Here is a 20,544-nt window from a genome sequence, read left to right as displayed (position 1 = left end):
GCAACTAGACCACCTCAGCAGGGACGATTTGATGAGGGGAAACGCTGGGAGAGGGGTGTGGAGGCAGATGGGAGAAGGAAGGTTCCAGAGATGGTGTATCTGTTGCTATAGTTACACATTTAGGGTAGCACATGGTGAATCAGAAAGCAAGATCCAGAACATTCACATGTCTAAAAAATGTCCTGTGCTATCATGAGACCCTTCCGGCTGGCACCTTCCTCGTGGTGACAGTGTCTGCTATGTATAGCAACATAGTATCTTCCCATTCACCGTGACACTCACTACCACAGAAGCCCCATGCTGGAACACCACACACATTTATTTGACTGCTTCTCACCCAGTGTACAGCTCTGCAGGGGGGGACCAGTCACTGCACCTCTGGGGCACTCTTGTACCCATGAGGCCTGACCTGAGGCCTGGCAAGCCCACTCCTGGGTCTGGACTCCAGCCTCTGGCGGAGGGAGGCCTGCAGGTACCAGAGGCCTCTCCATTAGCTGTTCCTATGGTATCTTGGTCTTGGGTATCCGTGGAGAGACATGATGGGCCTGGAGGCCCGATCCTCAGGTCTGCAGGACCTGGCAGAGAATGTCCTTCTGAGCCCTGGTACGTGACCAAGCTGCCAGAAGAGAAGTTGGGGAGTCAGGTAGAGAGCCGCCTCCACCTTTCTCTGTCCTTCCTCAGGCTCAGTTCTCAGTGCTGAACTCTGCCTAGTGTAGTTCTAGAGACTTCTAGTTCATCCAGAGCCTCGGAGCCACCAAATGAAGAAGGTAGGGCAGGGCTGGGTCCCCACTTTTCTGAGGAGGAAAAAGGTGCAAACAGAATACCTCTGTTTACAGTCACTCAAAGCCAAGACTAGACCCTGTCCTGTGACCACCCACTGGACCCTTCCCTTCCAGACCTCACCAGCATGGCCCAGCCCTACACGGTCTTTACCAAACTGAACGTGCATGCTAGTTGTCTTTAGCTGCAAAATTGCGCCCACATCTGTCTACTGCCTTCCCTCCCTAGCCCTTCTCCAGTGACATTTTGGGCCTAGGAGGTAGGTTCTCTCTTCTCAGTCTCCTCTTTGACCTTGCTCTCACTGGAGGTAGCTGAAGGGGTGGGTCCATCTGCTCACCTGTCTCCTTGTCCCAAGTCTCTGCCCATATTGCTTCTCAGTGTGTGGCGGAGGCTGAAAGAGATCCTGCAGGTTAGAGCTTGGGGGGAGACAGGAGGGAACTGACAGGTTCGAGGTCAATGATCTCCAGTGCCCCAGTCCCCAGCTAGAACATCTTCCCACTTGGAAAGTCACACAAACTGTCCCTACACCTTGTCTCCTTCCTGGTCCAGTTTTCACTCTAAGCTCCAAAGAAGGAATCTACCTGTCCCCTCATGGCCAGGCACGAAGGGAAACCTTTAGACTCCCACCTTTGACCTCCAGTCGGCAATCCACAGAGGCCTCCCCTAGCACGTTGATGGCCTTGCAAGTGTAGACCCCAGAATCAAAGGGGCTGGGCTTCCGGATCTCCAGTGTGCAGACCCCTTGCTCAGAAACTGCGCGGTACTTGGGATCACCTTGGATGTCCATCTTGTTTTTCATCCAGATGATCTTGGGCTGGAGGCAAGGTCAGATGAAGGATAATGAAGTGAAAGCATGGGCTGGAACCAGCTCTCAAGAGACAGTTTCAGCCCTTGCTGCCTCTGCCCGCCCCACCAGCCCAGGGCCCCTCACCTTGGGTGATGCTCGGACGCTGCAGAATAGCTGCGTGCTATAGCCAGGAGTGGAGGTGTGGTCAGCCAGGGGCTGGGTGAACGAGGGGGCTTCCGAGAAGTCTCGTTCAACAAACCCCTTAGGTTTGGCAGTAATATCTGGGGAGAATTTGAGGTTATAGGAATGGAGGGGGGCTTCAGAAGACTGGCCTCAACCCCCAAGCTTTGGGAAGCTCAGCCTCGTCAGCAACATGTGAAAACTGTGAGGCACCAGAGAAAGCCTCGCTGAGCGGAGTTGAGGCAGGTCAGAAGGCGAACAGCGAGGAATGGGCGGGAAAGCCAGAGCCACAGGGGCGTGAGGCAAGCTGAACATCGCTTTCCATTTCTGTCTATCTCTGAGACCTGAGTGGCTTTCCTTTCTTCTAAACACAAAACTCTGATGGCCGTGCTGCTTGGGCTTCCAGGGTGAGCGAGGTGGCTCAGTGGGTAGGGGTGCTTGCCACCCTGCGTTCAATCCCTGGGACCCAGAAGGTAGAAGGAGAGAACGGACGAGTTGTCTTTGGAGTCTACATGCGCGTGCACGCGTGCATGGGAACACACACTCACACACAAATAAATGTAATTAAAATGAACAATAATTAAGCGTGTGGCTTCCAGGGTCGCTGTAATGTGCATGTTGTGGGGAGGATCTGGGACAGGCAGGGGTCAAGGTGGAGTCCTGCCTGAAGTTTCACATTTGACCCCACTGACCAGATGCCTGATGGAGACAGTAAATACCACAGCCAGTCTTTGGATGGGGAGGTGTCTGTCTTTACAGGTTGCCAGTGTACCTATCAGGTCTACGTCACCCTTCAGAGTGTGCACCTGGGGACACGGTGCAAGAGACCCAGTGACTTCTGTGATGTGAGCAGCCGCAGTCGTCTTTAGGAGTACACAGCCTCCTGAGGGGCACTGCTCATTTGCATGGCTACACTCTGGTGTTTGCTAAAATCTGTCAGTCACACCGGCTATTTACAGTCACTCCACGTCAGTGTGTGTACGCACTTGCACATACACTCACGCAGAACTGTTGAGTGTGTGTGGTGGTGGGGAGGAGGGGGGAGGCAGCAAATGTTCCAAGGAGCAGTGACTGAGGAGATGCCTAGAGGGATGTGGGGACACGGAAGAAGAAGTAGTGACAGATGTTGGTAATACCACTCCTGATTTCCGTGTCCTGCCCGGGCTCGAAACCGCTTACCTGCCTTCTGGATGTGAGCCAGCTCCTTGGTGGTGGTGGCCGAATCACTGAGGCCACACAGGTTTTCTGAGAAGACCCGGAAGGAGTAAGAGTTGCCAATGATGAGGTCTGAGATGGTGCAGGTGGTGGGGTGGTAGCGCTCCAGCACTGTGAACCATTGCTGCAGGGACCAGGACTGGGTTACCCTCAGCCCTTACCCAGTTCTTCTCTCCCCTGCTTACCCTAATCCTCCTCGGAGGGGCTCATTCCATGCCCCAGCTTTGGGAGGCTGAACCATTCAGCATGGGACCTGAAGGACTCGGAAGTGGGAGAAGGACTTCCTGGGTCCTCTTATGAGCCCAAGAGCCTCCCTCCTGTAAGTGTGGCTGGCAGACAGGCAGCCTCATTACCTGGGCACTATTTAGCCATGTGGGTTCCCAGCCCCCAGCCCCAACCGCCTGCATCAGGGTCTACATTTAGCGGCTTCCCAGGTGGTTTATATACATGATAAGATCATTCCTTAGCAGCCCAGTGCAATGCACCCTGAAGACTGAGGTATAGAGAGGGCAGAGGCTTGCCCGGGACCATATAAGGAGTCAGTTAGCAGGAGCTGGTCTAGTCTTCATCTTGAGCCTCTTAGTGGGATAGACCTTCTTGGCCTGGACCACTTCTCTCCCATCCCTGTTATGCCCCAGCCAGCCTCACCCCTGTCTTCTTGTCAGCCTTCTGCACTGTGTAGCCCAGGAGCTCTGTGTTGCCTGTGTCCTGGGGTGGAGTCCACTCGAGAGCCGCATTGCAACCCCAGACATCCAGGAGCCTGATGCTGCTTGGGGGCCCGGGCTTCTCTGCAGGACCAGATGATGAAGGGAAGTGAGGGGAAGCAAGCCTGCTACAAAGTCTCCACACTCAAGAGTTGGCACTTGCCGCGATACCCTAGCCTTCCCTCACCCACCATCAGCCCTGGGATGTGGGGGACAAGGGTTTTGAGACAGCCCTTCCCCCTCTGCCCTTGTACCAATCACTAGGATGTCAATGCTGGCCTTGGCTTCCAAGCCTTCCAGATGGACAGTGAGCTCATAGCGGCCTGAGTCTGAGCGCTGAGCTGAGCGAATAAAGAGGATGGAGTCCTGGTCTCCGCTGCGCACATTTACCCTCTGGCTGTCCAAGGCATGGCCGTTGTGGGTCCAAGAGGCCTGCGGCTTGGGCTTCCCCTGACAAAGATGGGTTTGGTGTAAGTGCAGATTGGTATAAGCGCCCCACCCTAGCTGTGCCTGGGAAACCTGTCCCGCTGATCCACGGTTGCAGCCCAGAGCCACATCTCCTAGTGTGGGGCCTGCCCTGGCGGCTGCCCATCTGTCCACTCACAACTGAATTAGATGCACAACTGGGAAGGCAGCCATCTGTATGGGTCCCAGGCAGACTCCAGTGAGAATCCTGACATTCGCAGGTCCCACTCCTGACGCATCAGAGGCCGTTATCTGCGAGGCATGCTTACCTGGAAGGGGATTTGCAGGTTGATGGACTCTCCTGCCCGGCGGATATAAGTCTGCCGAAGGTGTCGGGGAACACGGATCTTGGGGGCTTCTGCGTGAAAACAAGTGTCTGGGCTTAGGCCAACTGAGTGAGGGTGTCTGAGGCAGAAGGGGAAAGCGAGTGTGGGTTCCCGGCTAGGCAGGACAGGTCCTACTTAGTATGCTCCCACCAGCTTGGGTTGCCTCCTCGCTGGGAGGGCAAAGCCTTCAACGCTGAGATTGAGGGACCCAAATCCCTTTAGGCCTTTGGGTTGCGGAGAACTGAGAGGCTCCAGAGAGGTCAGGGACTCTACAGTGTGAACTGGTCGGTATCTCCGGCACTCCCTTGGCGCCTCAACCTTGCCAGGCTGGGATTTACCCCGAGGCCCAGGCATTCTCAAGCTCCAGATGGGCCTGGCTGGCTCGCTGTCTCCCCCTGGAGGGAGGCAGGTTCTGCACCTGTCGGCCAATGTGCCTAGAGAGGGAACGAGTGTGCGGGCTTCCTGCCGATACACAGCATATGCACCCAGGGTCCCAGGACTTTTCCCCGAGAATGTGGAACCTTGTTGGCTCAAGTCTCTGCCTCTAGGGCTGCTGGGAGGCTCAGGCTCTTCGCACAGAAGCTAGAGCAGGTACCCAAGCTTCTGCTCAGAGTCATGGTGGTAAGTCCTCCCTGAAGTCTTAGTTCAGCCTCCTACTCTGGTAGGAATCACTTTCCTGACTATGGCCTAGTCAGGTGCCATTGGACATTCCAAGAGAAACTGCAGCAACTGCCATTCCTGTCCCTGGGGGACGGTGTGGGGACTGAGCCTGAGCCTCCGAAGCCGTAAACAGGTGGTAGCAGCTGGTCAGTGGCATGTAGGAGGACATAAGAAGGAACACTGTGTCTCCAAGGATTAGCTGAGCAGGCACTTGGCTTGGGAGCATCATGGTTTGGAATGCTCCAGGGACCTCTCCAGGAGGTCAGGCATGCCTGGCAGCTCCAGGTGGCCAAGAGGAGGGGACAGCTGAGCAGCTGAGGATCCTGGACAAGGCCCCCACCCTGCCCTGCCCAGCCCATGAGAAGTCCGGCTGTCCCAGCTTGTTCATAGCCTCCTCCCCACTTTCTCTCCAGGAAATCCCCTTCTCTCCTGCCAGAGGAATTTTAATGGAGAGGTGGGTGCTGAGTCTGCTTTCTCCTTCAACACCAAGGTCTCAGAGGCATTTCAAAGTCTGAGCGTCTTGGGGCCCTGGGGGAAGATCTGGGACTCTGCCAACCAGAAGGACTTCCTAGCACCTCCAGGCTGGAATCAGCACAGGCATCCTGCTGCTGCTCACAAGGTGGTGGGAGGTGTGCTATCTCACCCAGATAGTGTGGCTTTTGAAAACCACCAGAGCAGACATTGAGCAGCTTGGTGGCTATGAACAATCCTGTGTGGGCATCAGAATCTGAGACTGTTGAAAGACTGGGTCGCTCTGTGGGAGTCTCTGGGCCCTTTGGGATCTGCCTGGTTTGAATAAGCTATGGCAGTCTGGGGTCTGGTTTTCCATGTCTTTAGACCTTAAAGCCGTGTATTTCCTTGAATCCAGATCTGAGCCCTCCTATGGCTGAGATCCCTCTCTTCCCAGATGCCTCGTCTGGAAAGGCAGGCTCTATCTCCAGCCTCTGTCCATCCCTCAAGGAACAAGAAGGAAGATGGAGAAGGTCTCAGACCACCTGCTTGCCCATGTCTCTCTTCCCCCCGGGGGCCCTGCACTGTCCCCAGAGACCTGAGATCAGACCAAATGACTCACTGTCATTAACAGTCTGAAACCTGAGCAGCTTTGGGAGGGGAGTCAGGGGACTAAGGCTAACGCACCCTGCAAATAGAAATATTAGCAACAGGGACAGCAGCTGGTCCTAGGTCCTCTCAGAGGCACTGCCCTTTGGGGATGGAAGAGCCTCACAGACCCTTTGCACAGCCTCCTCTTCCCGCTAGGGCCAGGGTACAACAGGGGGGACGGGGCCCTTCCCTGTGTTCCAGAACCTCGGGAGAGCCTGGAACCCAGGTTTGAGGAAACAGAAAGGCAACAACTCCCATGGCTTCAGAGATTAAGATTAGGAAAAAGTCAGAATGGATGGCTTCTAGCGCTGGGAGCCTGAGCGTCATCCCTGGGCAGCAAGGATCTGCTCCCTGATGGTGGTGGTGTGTGTGGTGAGGGAGGGGCTGGACCACTCAGGGAAGTGGCTTCTTGGACCTCCTTCTTGCTGCTGAAGAGCCTGAACCTTTCACAAGGCAAGACACGTTAGTATGTGGCTTGTGCATGTGAGTGTGACATGGGGGAAATGGCTGCCTGAGTCCCATTGACCATGGCCTCAGTTTCCCCATTATATCCAGTCTGTGAACAAGAGGCAAAGAGGGGCTTTACCAATGATCTCTTGGATGTGGACAGGCTGGTCCAGCACAGCTGCGGGGCCTGCCCCCGAGGGGCTCACTGCAGTCACACGCAGGAAGAACTTGTCTCCCAGAGCCAGGTTCCGAACCGTCTGCTGGGTCACCATCACGGGCCGGGGGTTCACAGGCACCCATTCTGAGGCTGAGGGCAGTGGGGGAACGTCTGGGTGTTAGTGGTGTGGCAGGGGCATCCTTCTCACACGGGGCTTCCCTTCTCAAGGGTGATGGACAGAAGCTGACCTCGCTCTTGGGCTGTAGTCTCTCTTGCCCCCTTCCCTGATTTTGCAGCATCAAATAGCACCAAAGACAGCTGATATTAGAGCGCTCTGGGAAGGTGGCCGGAGGTGGGGATGCAGAAGGCCAGAGAAGGTTGGGCACGTTCACCAAGTCACACAAAGTAAGGTAGGGGCAGAGACAGAAGCCAGGCTGAACGTGGCTGTCAAGGACTACTTTCCCTAGTGCTCCTTACTATCTCTTATTTAACTGTCCCCCTCCTCTGTATCACCCCCCCCCCCCCCCCCCCCCCGCTTTCTGCCTCCTGGGTTAACTCCCCCTGAAAAAGGTTTTCTGAGATTCAGTACTTCCTCCCTTTCCTTCCCCCACCCCCTTCTATTACTCAAAGTCTCCCTGGAACTGGAGGATGGGAGGTCTCCTGAGGTCATTGGCCCTCTCTTTTCCTTCAGAGGTTCCTATGGAGCAGCAGGTGGCAGCCAGGCAGTTAAGACCAGGGCTTACACCTTCTCCCTTTCTCTCCCCCTGAACTGACCTGTTGCAGGGACTGGGCTTGCCCCTGCTGTCCTGGCCCCAACCATCTGGGTGGAGGTAGGGCTGAGTCTGGTACTCACCTCCCTCTCGACAGAGCTCCAACACGTAGCCCTGAAGGCCCAGTTTCCCCAGCTTCTCGGGGGGCTCCCAGCTCACAGTCACAGAGCTGTGGCTTACATCCTCCAAGGTCAGCTGCAGTGGGGCACTGGGGACATCTGGGGGAGGGGGGACCAGGGTGAGATGAAGAGCCCCTCCCCGCATACCTGCCTCCCTTCTCCAGGTGCCCCCACGTCTAGTCACCTTCACTTGGAGGGTCAGGCTTAGTGGTTGCGGGTACAGCAGCAGCCTCAGGGCCTGCAGGGTCCAGGGCCTGAGATCCAGGCTTCTGTGGCTCTGGAGCCTGCTCTTGCCCCGGGGACTCTGATGCTGTGGCCTCTCCAGAAGGCTCCGTGGTTGGCACTTTGGCAGGCTCAGGCACTGTCTCCCCTGGACTAGAGACAGAAGCTTCAGAGGTGGCTTTTCCTGTCATTTCTGAGCTGGTTGTGGGGAGGGGGTCAAGCTGGAGTGTTTAAGGGTCAGCTGCAGGTCTGGGCCACCAGGGTGCCTGAGAGACCTAGGTCCAGGCTTATATAGACAGGGGCTGCCCCACCCCCAGCACACCATTCCCAGCTGTGGGGTCAGGTCAGGCAGGGGGACGGGGGGCAGGGAGCACCCAGGCCAGGAATAGCTCTGGGGAGGAACTGCAAGGGCCCCTTGAGGAGAATACTACCTCGACATCACCCGAGCTAGACTTCACAGCCAGGGTGCCAGTGCCCAGACTGGGGAGGGCATAGATAGGTGAACTGGGACATCGCTGGGCTTGGTAATGAGACTGGCCATCTGGAAAAGGAGATCAAGTTAGTTTCATGTGTCTGGTTTCCTCGGGGCTCCCCTTGGGCCCCAGTCTCCATGGAGTGGAGCCTGGAGTTAAGGATATGTGAACCAGCCATCCTTGTGAACATTCCCACTTTTACCTGTTCACTCTACCTTGGTACCCCGTTCTCTGGGGACTCACACTTGTACTGTGTGAAACTAAGGCCCCCACAGAGGAGAGGATTGAGATGCCCAAGGTGAGGCTGGCCAGAGGCAGGCGCTCCAGTGTGAATCCTAAGGAAAGGGACCATCTTGCTTAGTTCAACTGTGGCATCATGCCATAGGCTCTGTGAAAACAGCAGAGAGTGATTTTTCTCATGGCTCTGGAGTCTAAGACCATGGCCCCTGGCATCCAGTGAAGGGCTTTGTGCTGAGTCAGAATACAGAGGATGGGCAAGCCAGACAGAGAGAAATGGGCTAAACGCATGCTTTTTATCCAGTTCCCACTCTGGAGATAACTAACCCACTCCTTAATAATGACATTAACTAAGTTATGAGGGAAGTGTCCCACGGCCTAATCACATCTTTAAAGGCTCCACGTCTTAATACTGTTAGTGACAACTGAGGGGTTTTAGAGGGGACATTCACACCACAACAGGGACCGAGCAAGCCTGTTCCTGTTTCTGTAGCAAGGCTTGGAAACCTCCATTTTCACTAATTCCCAGGCCTACTGAGAACCTACCCTTGAAGATAAGACAAGCAGACTTGAATTTCCTAGCCTCTTCAAAAGGGGACGTAGGCACAGACGTTCCCAGTGTGGCAAATGGAGTAGGTTCAGCCGAATTCCTAGTCCCTGATTCATTTATTCAAGAAGCTGTTAAGATTGGTAATAATTTGAAATCCAGAAAATACCATGTGTCAGGAAGGAGGAGGAGCAGTCAGCAATTCTCACTGTGGGTGGGAGTGTGGATCAGAGCAGTGACTGAGAAAAAGGAGGCAGGGACTTGGTGGCAGCGACACTGTGCCTAGCCGGTGGCTCTGGGCATCCTCCTCTGGACTCCCAGGAGACACGGATGAGACGATCTGTGGAGGTATCACTTGTAACAGCACAAGGTATGTAGCTATGTAGTTCTAAAGCAGAAGCCAGGTGACGGTGAGACACCCCGGCTGACCTCACAGGCCAAAGGGCGAATCACAGAAACACGATGATCATTTTGTCCTTGGAATCCAAAGCCAGAGCCACATGAAGCCTGGATCTTCAAAGTGTATCCATAGGTCGTTAGCCCAATAAAAAGGAAGGTAAGGCCAAGGTAAGCCTAAAATGACAGCCTCTGGCCGAGGGCACACATGACTGTAGAGGCTGCAGAGTGTCACTGAGGTTTGTTTCCCCTTCAATATACAGAAGCTCTTTAGATTAGATGAGTATCTCTCACACACTCTTAAGCAGGCATGGTGTAGCCCACAGTTTAGGAATAAATGGACATGTAATTTATTTAGGGCTGTCGACAGCATTCTGCTTCTCCCTCTTGTTGGGGATGGGCACAGCAGTATGGCTGTCTCTCAGTCCCTACAGTCCTCTATGGAGTGTCAGTGGAGGGCCTGAGGAGCCTCTGGGTCCAGCTCTGCCTGGGCGTCCGTGTTCTCTGTGAGGTGACTCAGTGTTGTGCTGAGTAGGGAGACCCGATCTCCACGCTGGCTTCTGACACTGAAGCTATAAGTGAATGTGACTAACTCGGCTGGACCCAGAGTCAGCCCTGAGAACCTGTCCCTAACTGGGAGAAGGGGGGCCTCAGGAGACAGGGGGGGCTTCCTACAGGAGGCTTCAAAGACCTTGTGTGGTAAGGCGGACAGTGGGCAGGAGTCGGGGACTGCGTGGCCCACTAGGCAGCACAAAATGCCAGGTATCCTCTATCTCTAAGACCCTGGCCAAGCACCTTGCTTTTAGCAGAGTGGTAACCTTGGAAACAGCCGCATGTGCCCGGCTCCAGCTGGTTCAGATTTCAGGGCAACAGATTGCTATTGGCTTCTCTACGCCTCAATGCAGAGTCCCCGACATCCAGCCAGATAATGATTATCCCAAGTCGGATAATCCAAACATCAAAGAACCCACAGATAGAATCCCAGTCGGTTTAGAATACAGCCTATCCAGGTTCCCTGAATAAAGTCATGTCCGGGCTCCTGGAAGTTCCCAAGACCCTGGTGAGAGCGTCCCCTCCCCGCAAAGGCTGGAAAACTGGCTTGTCTTCGGAACCAATGTCTTCCATTCTCCTCACCTGCTGTCTCAGGCCAGCTTGGGCAAGGAAGCTTTGATCTCTTCAAGAGCTTGGGAGTAGTGTGAAGGGGGAGTGAGCTCAAGGACAGAGCTGGGGACAAGGACACTGGACTGCTGACAGCTTTCAGTCCAGCACTTGGGTGGACTGCCTTTAAGATAATGAACGGTGGGACACTTAGGAGTATGAGGCTGGAAGGCCAACTCTCAAGGGTCCGGAGAGACCCCCCCAGTCCTGCACGGCAGGGAGGGGGCCTGAAACGGCACTGCCTTTCTTTCAGGCCTTAGTGTTCTGGGTCCCTAAGCTTTCTAACTGCATCCTGTGGTTGTCCCTCACCACCTTTAGAGGGTCAGAAGAAAGGTTGGGCAACAGTCTCTTTCCATAGGAGCTTACTTTGGGGAGTCAGCAAGACCATGGCTTGAGTGTCTGGATTGCTGTCACCCACGCTTAGGTAAAGCCGACCGTTTCCACGCAGTCTGAGGACACCACCTCCCACTGAGGCTCCTGAGGGCCCAGAGGGCCCAGCACAGGGCATCAAGACCTCACTGTCCACTCTGATTCCCAAGTCTCAGAGAGAGGAATCCGGAAAAGATGGGGGAGGTGGGTACCATGGTCCCATGGACCCATAGAGACTGGACCAAAGCGAGACAGAGACACTGTTAAGCTCTTGTGCTTTATTGGGCAGCTGCGGAATTAGGAAAGGGAAGTGGGATAGAGACACGATTATGTTCGTAAGAGAAGGTTTCAAGTCAGGCTTTGCAGAGGGTATAATTAGTATGGCCACGGCATCTTGTAAGATGCTTGCCTGCTTGATGGTATAACTTGCCAAAATGGTGTCCTTGGGTCAGGAGAGCTGAAGGAAAGGGAGTTGAAGAAACTCCCTTGTGCTGGGCTTAGAGTCTGAGAATTTCCATTCCTCAGCAGAGATGTACTGAACCTGACCTCACACTTCGACTCTCTCGATCAACCCCACTGTCCTGCCAGGCTCTCTGTTCACCAGGGCTGAGCCCAAATCTCAGTGCTGTGGCCCCTGCAAGGGAGGGAACCTGAGGCCCAGCTGGGGGACATAGCAGTGCAAGTGGCCAGAGGGCGTGGGTCACGTGGGAGAGGAAGCGCTAAGCCATAGCAAGTGCCTCCTTGATGGCATTGGTGAGCGGGAAGCGTAGGTTCTGCCCACAGAAGGAGCCCCGGAAGTCATCCAAATCCAGCGCCCACACCATGGCTCCTGCCAGCTGCTTGCTTTTCAGGTACTGCACCTGGTGGAGGAGGTCCAGAGCAGGTAGGGTTGGTTCTCTGGGTGAGGTGTCGGGGAACTGGGCTCTGTGGCCTATCCCCAAAGGACCCATACACACCCAAGTTCAGCCCTAGTGCAGGAGAGCAAGTCTAGCTGTTTGGAACGCCCCTTCCCCATCCCCCCCACACCTTCTTTGTCCTGGGATGTAGCTTCCAGGGAAACCTACCTTGTTTTTGACACTCTCCTGGTCATCGTACCCCACCCACTGGTTGCCCTTGGTAGCATAGGGAACCTGCTGGCCAAGGATTCTTTGTATTGCAGCTCCTTTGAGGAAATCACAGATCTGAGTAGAGAACAGGGTGGGGGTGGTGTGGGAGGCTTGTCAGGTCACCAGAAGCCATCCTTCGGTCTGTAGCCTCGCTCTCCTGAGGCCATGGGCTGCAGGCTTCATGCAAATTTATGAAAAACAGATGCAAATGTCCCAGAGTTGAGCTGCTATAGCCTGAGGGCTTTGGAGATCTGACTGCCTCCTCCATCTTAAACAGGGGTGTGAGGAATGTGAGCTGGTACCCAGGGCTGGCCTCAGACCACTTGGAGCATCAGAGGCCCACACCCACAGAGAATCTTGACCATTGCTTTTCCTGAAGACCCAGGTCTGAGGCCAAGAGGAATATTCTAGGAGCTTGGTGCCTGCTGGAGGCTTTCAGGAATAAAAGACTTAAACTCCCCTGTTGTCGTCCTAAGGAATGCTAGGGCAAACAAGCATGTTTTTATTCCCAAGGGAGAAAGTGTGTGTGGTGAGGGAGGCCCCTCTTCCCTGGGGCAGCCTGCGAAGCAACATCATTACCTACCTCATAGTAGGCAAGGGTCCCTTCCTCCTTGGTGAACCGGCCTGGTAATCCTGGCCCCGAGATTGGCGCTCCCACCCGCGTCTCAGAAGATGCCAGCGTGAAGCTCTTTCCAAAGGTTGGGATTCCCATCACTAGCTTGCTGGCCGGGGCTCCCAGCCTCAGCATGTACCCCACAGCATAGTCCTGGGGGTAAGGCACAGATAGCAGGAACGGTTAGCTGGGCTGGGTGGTGTGCGGATGGGGCTGCACAATTAATATTGCTGCCTTGCCGGGCGCGGTGACAGTTACAAGGTGCAACTGGGAATCCCCATCCCTCTGGGAGCCGATAACGCCGGTTTGAAAAAATGACTTTTAAAGGTTTGTTCTTGAAAAGCTCCTTGTAGGCATAAGAAGGGATTATTAATGTGTGACAGGCACAGAAGTTGGCTGGTAGCTCGGGTTACGCAGCGAGTAAATGACAGGCTGAGACCCGGACCTCTAAGTCCCCAACCTCTCTCCCCTCTGCCCCCTCTTGCCTTCACTCAGCCTGCCCAGCAAGACTTTCCTCAGTTTCCCGGACTGTGAAATGGCTTTCATAACCTATCTTGCAAGGAAAGTACTGAAGAAAGAGAAGGGTGGCTGTATGGGCACCAGCAGGTGGCAGGGCTTTGCGACTCCCTCCCATATACATTCCTTCCCAGAACCCACCACATTGCTGAATCTGTCAGAACCAGTGTCCTTTTGGCCTCGGAAGAGGGGGCTGTGATGTCCTGCGGTTTGGCGCCAGACTCCGTGGAAATCGTAGGTCATGAGACTAATGAAATCCAGGTGTCTGAGAAAAAGGAGTTGGAGGTGAGGTGGGAAGTTAGAAATGTTCTTGACTTCACAGCCAAGGGCCAGCAGGCTGTGGGGAGCAGGCATCTGAGAAACAGGGCATTGACCCAAAGCCAGTAGCTTCAGAGACTGCCGTGCCAACTGCTAGCCCACTTCTCCAGAACCACTCCCATGTGTGGGCTCTGGGCACACACGCACGCACGCACATACACACACACACACACACATGCGCACAGGCACACATGCATGCACATGCATGCACAAGCATACACATAGGAACTGTTCCCAGCTTCACCTCAGCCTCTACTCTTGGCATGCTTGTTTTGGCAAAAGCCGGTTAAAAGTGCCATGGACAGCCTAGTGTGGAAGGAGCAGCATCAAAGGCTGCCTCAGCCTGCCTTCACTTATGGGGAGGGAGTGCTCCATAGCCCTACGGAGAAGGGCTGTAGGCGGAAGGCAGTAGGTGAGAACAGACAGGCACACCACCTCTTTCCCACGGGATGTTTAAAACATGGGACTAACTACATCCCTATATATATAACTATATAAAGGAGATTGAGATCCTTGCTCCTTCCTCCTGGGTTTCCCGTGACTTGCCTGTGCCCTTGGGAGAGATGCTGCATGGCTGACGGCTGTTGAAACTCACATGTAAGGAGGAAGGGCTAGATGACAGGAAAGGGAGCGGCCTCCTCTGCACTCTGACACACAGTGGGTTTTTTTTTTTTTTTTGGTTTTTCGAGACAGGGTTTCTCTGTGTAGCTTTGCGCCTTTTCCTGGAACTCACTTGGTAGCCCAGGCTGGCCTCGAACTCACAGAGATCCGCCTGGCTCTGCCTCCCGAGTGCTGGGATTAAAGGCGTGCGCCACCACGGCCCGGCTTTTTTTTTTTTTTTTTTTTTTTCTTGCTGTTGGTTGTCTCTCCCGGATCTGGCACTCTGCTGAACTCAGCGAGGAGAGAGCGCCCTGGAGTGTCTGCCACACACTGTAGAACTCTTTCTACTACCTCTTTCTAAATTCATTCGCAGCCACTCTCTCTCTTGGCCAACAACATCCCAAGTGAAAAAGGAAGAATAGGGCTCATTGTGACCCATTTAACAATTGGGAAACTGAGTCATGGGGAGGGGAGAGACTTGCCAACATTCATATATCAATGTTTTGGAACTCCCGAGTCTTCACAGGATGCTAGGGCAGGGTGGGAAAAAGAGTGTTGCCTGTAGAGGTTCCTGAGGTACTGCTAGGGCAGAAGACTCACTGGGATATCTGGGCGATGTCGTAGCCACTGTCCAGGGCCACCTTCCCTGCTGACACAGCTGCGCTGAGCAGGAGTTTCTCTGTCCCTGGTTGGACTTCCTTTGTGAATTCGGCCTTTAGTTCCTGGGTGGGAGGCAAGCAGAGAAGCAAAAGGGGTCAGGTGCCCGGGAGAGGCTGATGAGGGGAGACCAAGGTCCCGAGTATCTTGCTGACCTTCCCCACCTGCTGTGATCAGGCAGAGTGAGTGGTCTGCCACAGCCCCATCCTCAGGACACCCCGTGCTTTTTGCTAAAATATGATTTGAGAGCTGGGGAAATAGCTTAGTCTGTAAAGTATGAGGAGCCGAGTTTGACCCCCAGAACCCACATGAAAAGAATAAAAAACTAGGCGTAGTGGTGCTTGCTTGTAACCCCCATACTGGGGAAGTGGAGTCAGGCAGACCCCTGGGGTTCACTGGCCAGCCAGCCGACTCTATTTGGTAGTCCCAGGCCAAGGAGAACCCTTATCTCAGAAGAACAAAACATGGTGGATAGTGCTTGATGACACCTGAGTTTGGCCTCCACACATATTTTACATACATGTGAATGCACCCCTACACATGCACATTCACCTACACACACACACACACACACACACACACACACACACACACACACACACACACATACACAAATATGGTTCGGACCAATATCATCCTCAAAACCTATGTACACCCATCAGCACTTAATGGCTCCCTGTCCTGGAGGTGCCACCATATGACCTTGGAAGACATGTGCCTCGCAGTCTGCATTTTGTTTTACATGAAATTACAAGGTTAAAGGGATTCACCATGGTACTGCAGATGATTTGTTTACACCATCTCTCAGCCTCGGAACACTGGAGATATTTGGCCCTCAGATTGAGCTGTGTACAGGTGCATGTCGGGTAGCTGGGGGCATCAGTTTGGGATTGAACATTAGACAACGGATACCTCACTAGGTGGTCGATAGGTAGAGTGGCTCCCTGCTCAGCTATGGGCTTTGGCCTCTTAGGACTCCGCCCCCACTCCCCACGGTGGTTCTAACATGTCTGTCTTCCTTGCTGAAGCCCTTCTGCTCATCCCTGGGAAGTTCTTGGGTGAAGAGAGCTTCACTAGCCCACATGCTGATGCTCTCCACTCCTCTGCCCTATGCCAAGCACCTTGATCAGGGTGGTGAGATGTTGCTTGTCTCTTGGGCCAGGGTAAAGCCAGGCGAGATCCAGCCCATCAAAGCCATGGGCCCGCAGAAATGGGGCAACCGATTGGACGAAAGTCCTGCGTCTCTGAGAGTTGGAGGCAATCCTGGAAAATCTAGAACAAAACCACCACAGAATGAGCTTGGCACTCATATGCCGGGGACCCTGTCCCTATAGTGGGATTTCCAGGGCTTGGGAGCAGCGGACCTGAAGTGTCAGATCTAGGAGAGCCTTCTGGGGACAGCACCCAATTTGGGAACTTAGAACGGTAGGTATGTGCTTAGGGGCCAGACATTCCTAGTGTCCCAGACTGGCCTGCCATTTTGAGCAGGTTGCAACCTGAGTCACATGACCCTGCCTGTAAAATGGGGTAGTAACTGTAACACCTGGTGCTGTGGTGGACATAATAACAGGGAAGGGTCCTGGTGGTCTTCCAGCCCCCTCACTGCCCTGGTTCTGATCTGATGACTCCAAGGCCCCTTTAACAGTCTCAACCCTCTCCATCCCCATTGCTTCCTTCCCGCCCCTCTCAGCCTTCGTGGCCGTAACTTGGAAGTTGTTTTCATGCCTGAGATGTAGTAAAAGGAGTTTTGCAAGAGCTAGGTGTTGGGATTCTGCTGCACTCCAGCTGCATGACTGTAAGGAGTATTGCGTCTTGCGTCATCAATGCGCGCTGGTGATTGCGTGCTACTCGAGCTGTGTGGTAATCTGCGCATGTGTGGTGTAGCTCCCTAAGCCTGCCTGTGCACGTGCATGTGCACAAGAATCCTTAAAGAGCCGGACACAGACCCCACCCCACTCTCTATTCTGTTCTCTTTCCTCTGCTATCTACACGTGCATCTCCCCCAGGCCTGGGTCTTCTGCCGCCCCCCACCTCCTAATAAAGCTCTGATACTGGGTTTTGTCGTGGCTCATGACCTTGCTGCACCGTAACCGGCGCCGCTTTATCGTTTTTTTTAAAACCATCACTAGGCACACTGGCACGTGCCTACCATCCCAGCACTTAGGGATTGAGGCAGGAGAATTATCCAAAGTTTGAGGGTAGCCTGGACTACATAGTAAGTTTGAGGCAAGCCCGGCAACTTAGAAAAAAAAAAAAAAAAAAAAAGCATTGCAGGAAACAAATACACATTTCATGATTTTTTTTCTTTTTCTTTTTTCTTTTTTTGCTGAGTCCCTCTCCGTCTCTGGCCCAGGTTTTTCAAATACATATAAGGCCACCAGCTCTGAGGCTTCTGTGCCCTGCTTGTCTGGAGCAACCATAACCCTCAACATCAAGCCTGGACTCTGCTCCGTCCTGCCCCAGCAAGGAGTCCTACCTTTGTGAGCCAAAGTTCCATCCTCCAACAGACAGGAGGGTCTTCAGGTTGGGGTTTCTGTGGGGAGAGGAGGGGTGCAGTCAAGCCATGGTGACGCCGCAGACCCCGTATCTGCAGCCCATAGAAGAGTTCTTGCTTGCAGGGAGACAGGGTTAGGAGCCTGCCCCTGACATTGGTGCCAGCAGACACGGGCTCCATGGTGGTGACTCGGAGGTTCTCACAACGGGTAATGAGAGGTAAAAGGGGCTCACAAGTGGCACCATGCTCCACAGAGCTGCTGTGGGGATGAGAGACACTCCTTCCCTGAGCTCTCAGTGATGCTTCCTGGGCCCTTATCCCCATCCCAACACCTTACCCACCCAGGACATCTTCCCACAGGAGCCAAGGCCCCCTGGCAACCCTCCCCCAGGAGGATCCTTGGATCACTGCTCTCCTGCACCAAGATGTCCTGCTCGAGGACCAGCCCAGCTACCTGTCCCTCCTCTCCTCTCCCGGTCAGCTTGGGACCCCACCTGGTTTTAAGTGCGTTCAGCGTGCCATAGAGTGTCACATCATTCCACTCCCATGTGTCGATCTCATTGTTGCTGATGTTGGCAAAGCTGTAGATGATGTGGGTGCAGAGGAAGTGGTCGATGGCATCCGGGAAGCAGCTCCCGTCGCCTTCCCGATACTGGGACCAGTTGGTGTAGTAGCAGACCAGCTTGTATGAAGAGCCTGAAGGAGAAATCTGGGTTGGGACTGAGCACCAATGTGGTGTGGAGGTATGGACCGGGGGCGGGGGGGGGGGGGTACGGGGTATGGGGGACCAGAATGCTTGAGCAAAATGAAAAAAATCTTAAAGGAAAGGAGCTGGCCCAGCCTCCCCTGCCTGATGCAAGCTGAGAATGGTGTGACTCAGTCCAAGGACTGAGGACTTCCTGGAGGCAGTGGCTTCCAAAAAGGACAGAGGCCTGGCTGTGCCAGCCAGTGTCAAAAGACGCCCTGCCTGCAGGCCCGGCCCTACAGTGGGGTCTTTGATTAAAGAGTAGCTTTGTGGGTCTCTTCTCTGTCTCTAGGTGGGAGTGATCCTACCTGGTAACCTGTCCAGAATGGCAGTCCCCAAGCTGGGGCTCATTATTCACAGGGGCTAGGAAGTTCTTCCTTTGTTCTAATTTGAATTCCTCTTACTGTAAATGAAATCCCTTGTAGCCACTTGGCCATGGAAGGAAAACAGTGGGCCTCACTCAGGCCTGTGGATCCTGATAGCTGTTGCCTAGGGCAGTCTGTAGACGTCTTCACTGGATCTGGGCCCTTTAAAGTTGGTTGTTTAGAAAAAGTTCGAATAAATGGAAGAGTGGAGACTGAAACATACATATACATATTCCCATCACCTTGGCTTAACAAGTATTCCCAAAACCTGTGGGCCGTAGAAGAAACCCGAGGAGCATACTTTTGTGCTAAGACCTCCTTCAGGAGGGGCTGGGGGTGGGTACTCACAGCACTGGAGCAGCATCAGGACCGCAAAGCCTGTAGGGAAATCCAGGGTCAGACCTGGTGGCAGGGGAGGGGTGGCTGCTCTTCCTCCTGCCCCATCCCCAGGCAGGGGGAGGCCTTACCACCCGCTGCCCTCCTCCTTTTCTTCCTCCTGTCCCCCACCCCTCTCCTGCAGTAGGAGGCTGGCCCACTGTGCAGTAGCTCTTCGGGCAGTCTGAGCCCTAAAGCCTGAAAATCCACAGTCCCACCTGACCCATCCCAGAGACCTGTCAGCGCCACCCTCACACCCATCCTGGCTTCAGCAGAGCTGGGCATGGTGGCTTCTCCCGGTACCCAGCTTTCTAAACAGGGTCTCTTCCCCAGGCTTCACACTTCCTTCTTATACCCATCCCACTCCACTTCCCCACACCCCACAAACAAATCTCCTGACAGGAACTGAGCCGTGTGTAAACCCAATTGCTGGCCAGTGGAGGCGGACAGCCACTAGAGGAGGATTGGGAAACCCTGGAGTTTTGAAAGCCTTGGGCCAGGTCTTACAGGACCTGACAGCTGAAGGCTCATGAGGGTGATGATCCAGGGCCTCCCTGGGTGTGACAGTCACATGTCCAAAACCTTCCTGCCGTTTCTTCTCTCCCGACCACTTGCTTCTTGCCAGTACACTCCCAGCTTCCCTGGTAGTTCCTGTCTGTGGCTCCAGCCCTCCATCCAGGCCCTCGGCCAGGCTGAAGCAGGCACAATTGGGTTATGTAAGCCATGGTACCCAAACAAGGCCACCATTATATTGCCTGGCCTCCCCTCAGATTTTCTCTGGTTCCTGGCTGTGTGCATACTTGGCTGGAGTCTGAGTAAAGACCTGAGAGCCTTGGGAGCTGGGGAGGGCTCCTAAATCCCCCCTTTTAGCAATCGCTGGTTATTGAATCTGGGAAATTGGGACAGGAGAGAGAAATTCCTGAGAAGGCTCTGAGCCCTAAGGCTGCCTCCCCCTGTTTTGAACGCCAGTGCAGAAGATCGAGAAAGGCTCTGGGGTAAGCCAAAGGCTGTGGTGGAGAGACGCAGGGTAAACATGGGGGCAGTAATGGCCAGTGGTGGGTTCTCTCGGGAGCGGCGGCTGCAGGCTCTCAGAACAATATTGCCTCTCCTCTCGGTGATGCTTCTGAAACCCAAACTCAATGAGGCATCTTCACTCTGAATCCTACAGTGGCTTCCAGGGGCTTAACGAAAGAAGAGCTTAGGTGAAGCAAGGGCTCTGCCCTGCGTGGCCCTGGCTTCCGCCCTGCGTGGCCCTGGCTTTCTGCCCTGCGTGGCCCTGGCTTCCGCCCTCTGCACCTACAAAAGGCATTTCATTTTCCACTGTTGTCTTTCCAAGACAAGAGTCAAGATGTCGGGGCTAGAGAGATGGTTCAATGGTTAAGAGCACTGGCTGCTCTTCCAGAGGACCCAGGTTCAATTCCCAGCACCCACATGGCATGGCATAATTGCATGTAATGCCAGTTTCAAGTGGGTCTGAGACCTTCACACAGACATACATTCAGGAAAAACATGAATGCACATGAAATAAAAATTATTTTAAAAAAATCAGATGTCAAGATGTAGCTCAGGCTGGCCTCAAACTTAGAGCCCTCCTGCTTTAGTCCCCCGAGGGCTGGTGTACACTGCCATGTTCACCTAAACA

The 20,544-nt window shown here is 54.2% G+C and overlaps 2 protein-coding genes across 3 annotated transcripts; both read right to left on the bottom strand.

Moving 5' to 3' along the window:
• Window positions 1–63: 63 nt before the first annotated feature.
• On the bottom strand, window positions 64–8,372 carry Mybph (myosin binding protein H). Its single transcript, XM_052736697.1, has 10 exons — window positions 8,365–8,372; window positions 7,896–8,131; window positions 7,676–7,810; window positions 6,805–6,972; window positions 4,401–4,588; window positions 3,921–4,116; window positions 3,611–3,750; window positions 2,927–3,086; window positions 1,712–1,848; window positions 64–1,594 (listed from the first exon to the last, which is right to left on the bottom strand). Exons 1-10 carry the CDS (start codon window positions 8,370–8,372, stop codon window positions 1,370–1,372), a joined length of 1,593 nt encoding a protein of 530 aa, XP_052592657.1. The 3' UTR covers window positions 64–1,369.
• Window positions 8,373–11,371: 2,999 nt separating this feature from the next.
• Window positions 11,372–19,542, bottom strand: Chi3l1 (chitinase 3 like 1). Of its 2 annotated transcripts, none has more exons than XM_052736996.1 (10): window positions 19,415–19,542; window positions 18,876–18,905; window positions 17,912–18,113; window positions 17,400–17,456; window positions 16,045–16,195; window positions 14,867–14,988; window positions 13,490–13,613; window positions 12,803–12,985; window positions 12,178–12,294; window positions 11,372–11,973 (listed from the first exon to the last, which is right to left on the bottom strand). In XM_052736996.1, exons 1-10 carry the CDS (start codon window positions 19,431–19,433, stop codon window positions 11,833–11,835), a joined length of 1,146 nt encoding a protein of 381 aa, XP_052592956.1. In that variant the 5' UTR covers window positions 19,434–19,542; the 3' UTR covers window positions 11,372–11,832. The 2 variants fall into 2 exon arrangements, with proteins under 2 accessions (XP_052592956.1, XP_052592955.1); XM_052736995.1 differs by lacking the exon at window positions 19,415–19,542 and adding an exon at window positions 19,139–19,354.
• Window positions 19,543–20,544: the final 1,002 nt, after the last annotated feature.

This window comes from Peromyscus californicus, unplaced genomic scaffold, assembly GCF_007827085.1.
Source record: "Peromyscus californicus insignis strain IS unplaced genomic scaffold, ASM782708v3 Scaffold_14__1_contigs__length_90479793_seg_2, whole genome shotgun sequence".
Classification (NCBI taxonomy): Eukaryota; Metazoa; Chordata; class Mammalia; order Rodentia; family Cricetidae; genus Peromyscus; species Peromyscus californicus.
The sequence above is the reverse complement of the archived record's forward strand: the minus strand, read 5'-3'. Positions and strand labels throughout refer to the sequence as shown.

Bases quoted from the DNA above. Each gene is read 5' to 3' on its own strand.
- Chi3l1 (XM_052736995.1), bottom strand. From the start codon at position 19,187: ATGCCCAGCTCTGCTGAAGCCAGGATGGGTGTGAGGGTGGCGCTGACA. The intron at 17,457-17,911 runs GTGGGGTCCCAA...CTCTCCCCACAG, and splicing joins CTGAACGCACTTAAAACCAG to AAACCCCAACCTGAAGACCC. The intron at 12,986-13,489 runs GTGGGTTCTGGG...CCTTACCCCCAG, and splicing joins CTGACAGATTCAGCAATGTG to GACTATGCTGTGGGGTACAT.
- Mybph (XM_052736697.1), bottom strand. The intron at 6,973-7,675 runs GTGAGTACCAGA...CACTGCCCTCAG, and splicing joins GGAGCTCTGTCGAGAGGGAG to CCTCAGAATGGGTGCCTGTG. The intron at 4,589-6,804 runs GTAAAGCCCCTC...CATACTAAGTAG, and splicing joins CCACATCCAAGAGATCATTG to GACCTGTCCTGCCTAGCCGG.